This window comes from Propithecus coquereli, unplaced genomic scaffold, assembly GCF_000956105.1.
Source record: "Propithecus coquereli isolate 6110/MARCELLA unplaced genomic scaffold, Pcoq_1.0 Scaffold9, whole genome shotgun sequence".
In the NCBI taxonomy this organism is placed as follows: domain Eukaryota; kingdom Metazoa; phylum Chordata; class Mammalia; order Primates; family Indriidae; genus Propithecus; species Propithecus coquereli.
Window position 1 is genome coordinate 3,639,589 of NW_012155284.1, and position 11,269 is coordinate 3,650,857.

At 36.2% G+C, this 11,269-nt stretch overlaps 1 protein-coding gene across 1 annotated transcript in view; it reads right to left on the minus strand.

Annotated features, from left to right (window-relative positions):
• JMY (junction mediating and regulatory protein, p53 cofactor) overlaps window positions 1–11,269 on the minus strand; it is an 88,462-nt gene that overhangs the window by 4,615 nt on the left and 72,578 nt on the right. Inside the window, exons 8-9 of the mRNA XM_012664480.1 lie at window positions 2,895–2,990; window positions 1,046–1,640 (exon numbers count right to left, since the gene is read on the minus strand). Coding sequence (XP_012519934.1) covers window positions 1,046–1,640; window positions 2,895–2,990 — 691 coding nt within the window. The remainder of the gene's footprint in view (window positions 1–1,045; window positions 1,641–2,894; window positions 2,991–11,269) is intronic.

Genomic DNA, 11,269 nt, shown 5'->3' on the forward strand with positions numbered 1-11,269 from the left:
TCAAACTGTATAACCTATAGTGTTTTGTCTAGGAAAGCACAGGACACCAAAACATCACCTACAAAATGGATCGTGAAGTGTGGGCAAGTGGCCAGAGCAGAAGGGATCCTGATTAACCTTGCTAAAAAAAAATCCCAAGACTCCAATTCCATGGAAGGTATTGTTGGTAATTCCCATCATTTCCCATGGGAGAGAAGTGAGCAGATTGAGAGCTGGAAGGTGGTCTTAGTAATACCACGAGCGAGAGTCCTAAAGGATTTCCATATTGTACGTGCCCAATCCAAATTCAGACAGTGATTGGGTTATATGTTTCATTTTTAAAGATTAAATTTTAGTTCATCGTGGTGGCTGTGCACTTGTCAGTTGTTTTACATGTGCAATTTTACTCAGATTGTGGTAAGAATTATTTGACAGAAAGGCATCTCAGATTAAAATGTAATATGCAAATTGTCATATGTGCTTCCCATGCAAACTGAAAGCTCCTAAAAGGAAAGAATTATTCTCTGTTCTTTCCAGAAATAACTTTATTGAGGCATATCTGACATGCAGTAAATTACACCAATTACTCCCTATTCTTCTTTCTCTCTTTATACAAAGAATGTATTTGGACAAAAGTCCTCAACAAACATGTGACCAAATGTTACAAGATCCTGCCAATGTCTTCCCTGTGTGACGGTCCTGACCTTACCCTTTCTGGGGTAAGTATTTTTCTTTTCTCTTAGGATTAAAATCTGATTTCCCCCTAATACAAAAGGAGCCACTCACTATGCATTACCAAACAGATAAATATAACTTTGAAGGTACATTTTTAAAACATGCCTAACAGCTCAAGAAGGTATACATTTCTGTATACCTATACACATTTGCTGATGGGGGTTGGTAAGAATTCTCCTTGGTTGAGACCTTGAAACCCTGTTTACTATCAAATAACATTCAAAACTAAAATAATGCTTTAAGCTTTATATGGTCATATGAACTATAAAGTTTTTTCATTATTCCTAATTTCCTACAGCAGATGGGACATGAAAATATCTTTTTAACTTACCTCTCCTCCTTTGCAAACCTTCAGCTGTCTTTCTGAGCTTCTTCCGGGCACTGACCAGCTGGCTGCTGTCAAAGAGGTGTGCTGAAGGGGCACTGGCAGACTTTGGGATCCTCTTCTCAGTCCCCTCCTTTCTAGGCAGATCTTTCTCCAGTGTCTCTGGGGCACTGTCCTTAGCAACAGGTAGAGGTGGGGGCGGTGGGGGAGGAGGTGGCGGCGGGGGAGGAGGTGGCGTTGGAGGACGAGGTGGTGGGAGTGGATCTATGGTAACAGAACATGGTTCAAGGTTGTTATTCATAAGTGGAAGAGATACAGTGGGAGGCAGTTCAGAGGTAACACCACTGAGAGGTAATGAAGTGGCTTCAAGTTGTGCTAATGAGGAGTCTTCAAGTTGTGCAAGGCTCTGGGGTTTTGTTGTCTGTGGTGACCCAAGCTTGCTTCTTCCTTCTCCGACTTCGTCAGTTTTCTCTTCTACTTGTAACACTCCTGGTAGAGAGTCACACTGATCCTCGCGGGGAACAGGACTTAATACACTTTTTCTTCTTGCATGAGTCAGTCGTAATCTGGTTGATTTAAGTATAACTTGCCCAGGATACCTCTAAAATACCAGAAGATATCATAACAATTTGTAAGCAAATGCCTATTTATTTTTCCTTTAAATGAAAGATGTTTTTGTATCTTTTTGGTGATTTTCACTCTAAAATAATGTTATACAGAAAAACAGAAGATGCCTAGTACCTTTCAAACAATTATGAACCCTTTTATTACTTGCCTATCAAAACCATTAAGGCCTTATCCTGCTCTACTCTACTGAAGAAGTCAATTGTTCAAAATTATCACATGATTAAAAAAGATTTTCAAAGAAAAACTGATTTAAAAATAAAAAATAAATAGCATGTAAAATACAAAATATAATGTCAAATACATGCTACTGGTATGTAAAAAGCTAAGAAACTATTATTTCTCTATATATTTATTGTTAGATGCTGACAGGTGACAAAATTAAAACATTAATAAACAGCTTACCTGGCATTTTTAAAAAGCTCCTATAACATCATATGCCTTTTATAATAGAATCAAGGAGAAGTAATGAGATTTTTTGGAGTGCAGATATAAAGAACTCTCATTTTGTATCTGTTACTATAGTAAAACCTAATATTAACATCATTGGCTAGACAACATTTACGTAACGCAATACAAGGGTTATCTTTGTGTTAAGGATGCCCTCTCCCCCATCCCCTTTTTCTCACTAAAAGGACTTGATCAAAAACCCCCTTCACCTCTAAGGTGGTCCTCAGCATGAACAACTGAAGTCAGTCTCCAGAGCACTTTAACAAGTAGACCCATTAAACTTAAGCACAGTTCTGAGGAGATGTTTAGATGCTGTGAAATCAGTGTCCAGAGTCATGGGTGAGCCTAGCAAGAGAACTGCTCAAGCATTTTGCATATATGTAGACCTACCCTCTAATTCTGCCAATCGTCACTTCCATGTATTACCACCATAGGTTGATGGATGTGGAATAAATAACAAGTTGATGCTTGAGGTGGATGGTTGGTTATGAATTAACTATGTTTTGTAAACTTAAGAGGAATCCAAGCTTTCAGAAACCCTGATCATTCCTCTCATACTAAAGCTATGAGCCAAGGGTCACAAGAATACTAATTCTGGAAACAAAGAGAGGAAAGAGAGCCATACAATCAAAATGATTTTTAAAATGACTTGCCATGGTTGTAAGATTTTCTAAATAAAAAAGGAAAAACCAAGTTTTTAATCATAAAAAGAAATCCCACAAGCATGTATTACAAGTTATGTTTTAAATGAAAAATAATAAAGGGAACATACTTTTATTACCTGTTTAAACGTTCTAAGTCTATCCAGCGTTCTCTGTCTCTCTTGGCTAACCCAGGCACTTTTTCTTTCTTCTTCATCATGTAATTTTTCTCTTTTCTGGTAAAAAATTAATAATAATTCCTTTATGATGTGTCTCATTCATTTCTATCATTAATAGGGAAAGAAGATGAGAAATTCTACCAATGCATAAAATGGATGGCTCAAGAGAATGATTCACTGAACAAAATGTTTTACTGCATGAAACACTGCATGTTTTTAATGTAAATAATTGTTTTAACATTCACACTAATACGGTGACAAAATATTCATTTTCCTACATGTACTCCCAATTAAAGTACTCTGAGTACATGTACTGCATTAGGTAAAATAAAAAATGTTTTATCTTTGGGGTTCTGGCTTAAACAATTTTAGCATAAAATACTTCTAAGTGCTATATTCTGATAACTCAAATATAGTTGACTTTGTAGTTAGAAAGAATATATTTTGTGCATTATCCATGAGTCATCTGGTTTAATACCACACCTTATGTTAATAGTTGGGCAATTATCTATATAGGAATTTTAAATTTTTCCCATATTGTTGAATCATCTAAAAGCTGTATAATAAACTCTCATTTAGCAAAATAAATGAAAACCCTTTCTGTACAGATGAATGAGTTATTGCTTTACTTTCCTGCTTTGTTTTAAAAATTTGAGATACCTCCCATAAGACCAGCTTATTTCACATGGAAAATAACCACTCTTCCATTGTTCTGTCCTTGTCAAATTTAATCCTCCATTATATTCTATCACCCCTCTCCTCTTTCCCACCAGCTTTCCCCAGGAAAATGTAATTTCTAATGAGAATTTCTGCTACATTTGCCTTGAATGATTATATCAAAGTGTGAGAAGATAAAGACATCTCCTACTTTCCTCTGATTCCTTAAAAATGTGAGGGGGGAGATAGATAAGGGTGAGCTATAGATACGAGGAAATTGAAAAATAAAGGTATGTGATATGTAAATTATTTTGAATACAATGTAATTTTATAACATGATACTTATCTACACATAAGGACACAAAAGCACACCATATATGACCACATTTCAAAATAGCTCTTAGTCAGAGCCGGAAATAAATTAGCATGTACCCAAAGTAAGAGACATAGGTTTAAAAAACAGGTTGAACATCCCTCATCTGAAATTCTCCAAAATCCAAAACTATTTGAGCAGACATAACTGCACAAGAGGAAAATTTCACACTTGACCTTGGCTATGTGTATAAAGTATATATGAAACATAAATAAATTTCATGTTTACTCTTGGGTCCCATCCCCAAGATATATCATTATAAATGTGAAAATATTCCAAAATCTGGGGAAAAAAAAATCTGAAATCTGAAATACTTCTGGTACCAAGCAGGGATACTCAACCTGTACATTAATAAAAATGGAAAACGTTTCCAAGGCAATGATATTATCATTCTTTGGGTCATTTACATGAACTACCATTAGAAGAATTATTAAATTCAATGCCCATAAAGTATGTGTAGGGGATCTTATAATTAAAAGATAGTTGAATAAAGGCAGTCTTGACTCTTCTTTCCTTCTCTGACTCCAACTGAAACAAAGCAAATTAGACAAGAAAATGCTATCTCTATTCAAAGAACACGAGATGGTATCAACCTGAAGCCATACATTATGATAAATACCTGCCATATGTAAGAAAATTGACCAAAATGAGAAAGAGTATTAAGAGTCATCTTCAGACCTTAATGTAAGAGAGTTCTCTAAAAAATAAATGTCATTGTCTTGAAAAACCCATTCACTGCTATTAATCAGCAATAAAACTGGGGAACATAAGCAAGACACAGGAGAAGCTAAGAATGTTCCTCTAAATATCTGATTCCTTATCATAAATAGTGCAGTAGATATAGCTGAAGGGGGAGGAACAAGATAAAAAATAGTATCTTTACTTTCAAGGTAGGGAAAGGGTAAGGTAGGGAAAAGGAAAAAGGGTATGCAACAATCTCAACAGAGATAGCCTATGACACAAGGGCTTTCCACAAATCACACAGGGACCCACATGGGCCTCATGATATCTATGGGGCACAGAGGTAGCTTCCCTCTGTCCCATTCCAAGATAAGAAACAATTAAAAAGGAAATGGCATTGGCTGGGGGAGGCCTACACATTCATATTTGGTGGTGGGAGGGTGGCAGCTATTACATGAAAACCACAATAGAAGCGAGATACGCCTGAAAGCAGGTCCTGTAAGACGGCCTTGAAGACATCACAAGAAACAAAACGGAAAAAAACAAAAAGACAAAGCTTAATTAGCTTTAGAAGAAAATGTCAGAAAAAATATCTGATGTAAGTATCATTGGTATTCTTTAAATGGAGACCCTCACAGATTCAGGAAGCTTTCAGGGTATCCAATTATTTTTACATTGTGAAGATTCATAGCATACTGGGAGGTGGAGGAAAAGGGAATTGGGAGAAAGCGTAAGGGCAATAATTTCGTCCTCTTTCATAGTACGAGTGTAAGGTTGAAATAATCTTAAAAATTATTATCCTAATACTCAATGTTTTTCCAAATGTTCTTGTCAAGAAATTATGTAAATTCCAGTAGTTCTTTCAGATTCAAGTACTCCTGTTAAAAGTCAAATGGATTTCGGCATTGATTTCTTTCTTTGTAACTTTTTCCTGTGTTGTTTTAATCTTTTATAATGATAATGCATCTTTTCGTAAACACAGTAGAGGGGTTTTTTAAATAAGAAATGGTTGAGAAACTATTTTGCAAGCCACTAATTAAAACTGTTCATAATAGAAGGACTTTAAAATTTGATGTTAAGAAATGTTTAGGATATGTTCCTAACATCTAATGTGTAATCAAAATTTGTATGTAGACATCAAGATATAATTTATTCAAGGAAAATGACCCTGCTTGGATAATAGGAATAACTTAGAAACATTAAGTAAAATCAAGAAAACTTTTTAAGATCCTAAAGTAGAAAAAGTCAAAAGGTATATTAAAATATCATCTAAGACAGCAAAATGGCAGGGAAAAGTCTGCTTAAGATAAAGACATTTCCATTCTTTCATCAAACACTTACTGATTAGCAGTCCAACCAGGCACTATATTACACACAAGGAAAAAAAGCGGATGTCCAAGTGGAGATGGGGAGAAGTAGGCATGTTTAACAGACATGGGGTTTAGTGTTGTCAAGCGCCCTGATGGAGGAGGGGAGAAAGAGTTCAAGTTTTCTAACTTGGCCAACACTAGGTGAATGGTGGTACCAGTAATCCAGAGTGGGAGTTCAAGAGGAAAGTGATCTGGGAATGGGGAGAAGAATCAATCTAATGAGGTATTAATTCACACACTTAACTTGGAACTGTGGCAAGAAGGAAATGTTTCAGTAATAGTAGACACTATCTTCAGAACATCAGGCTTAATCCATATATAAATATGTTTCTTGAGAAACTGTGCAGCCAGACACTGTAGGAAGTTAGGATGGGGGGAAAAAAAAAAACAAACCCAGTGTCAAGGACTAAAGTGAAATTCCTGACAGGAGGATGAAGAGTGGTAGTAGTGTTTTATTAACCATATGGGTGACTGATCTGTAGTCACTGATCAGGGAATGCCTTGAAGAGTGCCAGGATAGTTGACCTGTTCCCTAAAGGTATGTAATTATCACCCACAACAGAGATCAGTTCCACTTTAACTCTTGGTCAGATCATTTGGACATAGATTAGCTCCGTTGATTTATGACTAGGGGGGCAAGGAGTTTTAAGTAAGCAAAGAAGAATGTTCTTGTAGCTCTTCCTTTTACAAAAAGCCAGAAAGACCTTTTGTCTTTAGAGAGTTCTAAAAGTGGGTGGTAAGAATTCTCAAAGACCACTTATTACTAGATACAAAGTCAGGCATCTTTTCAATAATATTAATAGTTCCAGATGACTGAAGACTTGCTAAATAATCATAATGTTTCCCAGATGGGAAAACCGAAAGCAGTTATGACCTAAGCTCTGCATTGAAAGCAGATACATCGTTTCCATATGAATTCTCACTTTAGAAACCAAAGCCCAGAATGGCTCAAGGTCATATTGAGACAAGAATATACCCCACTTCTTAACCTACTCCATGCTCATCTCTGTTCACATAGCTGCAACGTCCAACTCTCCAACCTGGATGAGTCAGCAAAAGAAAGGAACTTTTAAAACCTCATGTGTGCCTCCCATACCTACCTGGAATAGGGAATAAGCTTGCGGCCTCCCACACATCCAGACACATGGCATGAATGTGCAAGGGGACAGAGACTTTCTAAGGCCTTTAGAGCAGCACTAACTCCAGAGGTAAATCAATTTTTCTATATTTAAAAGGATTTTGTTCAATGGATGGTAGTACTCAGTTGTTGAGAAAAAACATTAGTTATCTAAGAGATACTTAGAGTTTTAAGTTGTGAACATGCATGTATAAAAAGTTGGATATGGAATGCAGAGATAAATTAACTGACTAATCATACTGCTATTCCATCAGCTGGTATATACAACATCAGGTCTTATTACAATCTAAAAGACCCCAGATGAAGAGAGAAGGGGAAAGTTTCAAATTTCTGAGACATGAACTGATGAGATTGTGTGGGGAAGTAGAATGCTTACAGAACATAGTATTATATAGTATTATGCTTAAGCGTATAGCCAGTAATAGGCAGGCCTGGGTCAAATACCTCGTCCCCTCTTCACTACAACTATGGGAAAGCCACTTAATGGCTCTGTAAAATGAAGTTAACTTACCTAAGGAGGGGCTGGAAGGGTAACTGGGGGATGGGAACACCTATCACAGCATGGAGGAAGTAGGCAGTACTAAAAGAAGCAATTGTGAGCAACATAAAAAGTTCTCAAAGATTCCATATGTTACATCTTAAAAGTATCCCATGTGTGCTTTCTTGAAGTGAATGCCATGAGTTATGAGTGTCGTTACCAAAAAAAAAACCAAACAAACAACCAAAAAAAAAGGTGGCATTTTTAATGGGGAAAATTTACTTGTTGCCTGACCACAATTTTCTTCTCTTATACAATTTGTCTCCAAGCTAGTAACAATAAAAAAGTGGTATTAATAAATGAGTAATTTTCCTGTTTTTGGAGTTTACTATCAAATATTAAAATAAACTTCCTTGGTTTTACTTATTTATTAATTTTAGAGATGGAGGCCAGGTAGGATGGCTCACGCCTATAATCCTAGCACTCTGGGAGGCCAAAGTTGGAGGATCACTTGAGGTCAGGAGTTTGAGACCAGCCTGACCAAGAGCGAGACCCCATCTCTACTAAAAATAGAAAAATTAGCCAGCCGTGGTGGTACGCTCCTATAGTCCCAGCTACTCAGGAGGGTCACTTGAGCCCAGGAGTTTGAGGTTGCTGTGAGCTAGGCTAATGCCACGGCACTCTAGTCTGGGCGACAGAGCAAGATTCTGTCTCCAAAAAAAAAGTAAGAAATAAAAAATAAATTTTTTAAAGATGGAATCTTTCTCTGTTGCCCAGGCTGGAGTGCAGTGGTACAATCACTGCTCACTGTAACCTCGAACTCCTGAGCTCAAGGGATCCTCCTGCGTCAGCCTCCTTGGCCTTAGTCTTACATATTTAACTTTGCAAGGATTTCCAGGGAAAATTGTTGACAAAATAAGGTTAATATCTAGGGATTACTTTTTCTTTCCTTTAATTAGAGAAAGAGTCTCTGTCACCCAGGCTAGAGTGCAGTGGCCCAATCATAGCTCACTGCAGCCTTGAACTCCTGAGCTCAAGAGATCTTCCTGCCTCAGCCTCCCAAAGTACTGGGATAATGGGCATGAGCCATTGTACCTGGCCTCTAAGGATTATATTTTTAAAAAATTCCACCACTTGAGATTCTAATAAAGGTGGTTTAAAACTACATTTGAAATACAATAATCTCTTTTGATCTAAGCCAACTTTCATTTTACTTTAGGTATGCATGTTAAAGATGACTATTTAGTTAATGGATTCATTCTCTGCTAATTAGATATTCTGATCCAGGCTGGCATTAGGCAAAATTCTAAAGCACATGATGTTTATTTTTGAGATTTCCTCAAGTATCGATTTCCTCATTTTTATCCCTCTTTGCCCCAAAAAACATTTTTAAAAGGATCTGATATTGGTTCTAAAATGTAATTAGTTACTTCCTCCACCAAACCATTAGCACTTTGTCAAGACTCAAAATCTTCATGCAAAAGTGTGGAAACTTAATAACCAAGCTGATAATGCAGGTATAGATGGTGATAATAGGGAGTATCTTTATTCACCTCACTCATGCTGGCCCCTTTACTAATCTTGTAAAGCAGTTTCTGACCTACGGAAACAGTAATGAAAAACAAAAGTACGTTCATTAATCTGCTATTTCCAGCTTCTAGGAGAAAGGTAATCTTATATTTTATAGGTAACTTGGCTAATTTTATTTGTTTAAAATCAAGGGTAAGGGGTAGCTTTAGCTAAAAAATGTGCCAAAATGAACTTAAGGGGTTATGTAGACAAACTTTAGCCCTTTAGTCTGACACTAATGAAAGAAAATTTTTAAAATAAGCAAATACAGAGATATGGTCATGTTGGGTTTTTTTTTTTTTTTTTTTGAGACAGAGTCTTGCTCTGTCACCCAGGCTAGAGTACAGTGGCATCAGCCTAGTTCACAGCAACTTCAAACTCCTGGGCTCAAGTGATCCTCCCGCCTCAGCCTCCCAAATAGCTGGGCCTACAGGCATACCACCACAGCCATTTAATTTATTTTTGATAGAGACAGGGTCTCACTCTTGTTCAGGATGGTCTAGAACTCCTGGCCTCAAGCAATCGTCCTGCCTCAGCCTCCCAGAGTACTAGGATTACAGGTGTGAGCCACTGCATCTGGCCATGTTGACATTTTCGATATTTAATTGAATATAGATCATTTGTGTTGATTAGTTTAAGACATGTGTCTGAGAAGGCTATCAGGATAATATTCTGTAGGCATGATAAGCACAGCAATACTGGCAGTGTGGAAAGGTTTCTAATGTAATTTCATGTAGAGTAAACTAACACTTTTCAGTAAACCAGAAAGAGATATGGAACTTCCTCTATGTGATAAAGAGCATGTACCAAAAAACTTACAGATAACATCATACTTAATGGTGAGAAACTTATTCCTGCTAAGATCAGGAACAAGGCAAAGCTTACCACTCCTTTTCAACATTTTGGAAGTCCTAGCTAATGCAATAAGATAAGAAAAGAAGATGAAAAGGTATACAGATTGGGAAGGAAAAAATAAAACTGTCTCTGTTTGCACATAACAGATGCAGAAAATCTAAAAAAGAAAAAAAAATTAACATTAAAAAATCCTGGAATATGTGATTATACCAAGGTTGATACACAAAAGTCAATTGTTTTCTAATATACTAGCAATGAATAATTGGAGTTTGAACTTAAAAACATAATACTATCTACATTAGCACCCTACAAAAGAAGAAATATTTAAATATAAATCTAACAAAATATGTACAAAATCTACATGAGGAAAATTATAAAACTCTGATGAAAGAAACCAAAGAATTAAATAAATGGAAATATATTCCTTGTTTGTAGATAGGAAGACTCAATACTGTTAAGATGTTAGGTTTTCCCAACTTGACCTATAAATTCAATGCTACCTCAATCAAAATCCCAGCAAATTTTTCGTAACTACAAACAAGAGGCAAAAAAGACCTAGATCAACGGAACAAAATAGAACAACCCAAAATAAACCAGATAGACTCATCTTTGACAAAGGAGCAAAGGCAATTCAATGGAGAAAGGGTCATCTTTTAAATAAATGGTACTGGAACAACAGGACATCCACATGCAAAAAAAAATTTAAAAGTCTGACACAGACCTTATATCCTTCATAAAAAATAACCCAAAATGGACCATAGACCTAAATATAAAATGCAAAACTACAAAACTCCTAAAAGATAATATAGCAAAAAATCTTTTCCAGATGCATGCTAAGAAAAAAAAAAAAACCAGAAAATCTACATGACTTTGAGTTGGGCAATGACTTTTTAAATATCAAAGGTATAATCCATGAAAGAAAAACTGGTAAGTTGGACTTGGACCAACATCTTCACCAAAGAAAATATACAAGTAGCAAACAATCATATAAAAGGATGTGCCATATCATTTGTCATCAGGAATATGCAAATTAAAGCAACAATGAGATACCAGTATACACCTATCAGAATGACTAAAATTCAAAACCTTGACAAGAGCAAATGCTGGAGAGGATGTGGAACCACCTGACCTCTCATTCATTACAGGCGGGAATGACAAGTGGTACAGTGGCTTTGGAAGACAGTTTGGCATTTTCTCACAAAACTAAATATATAT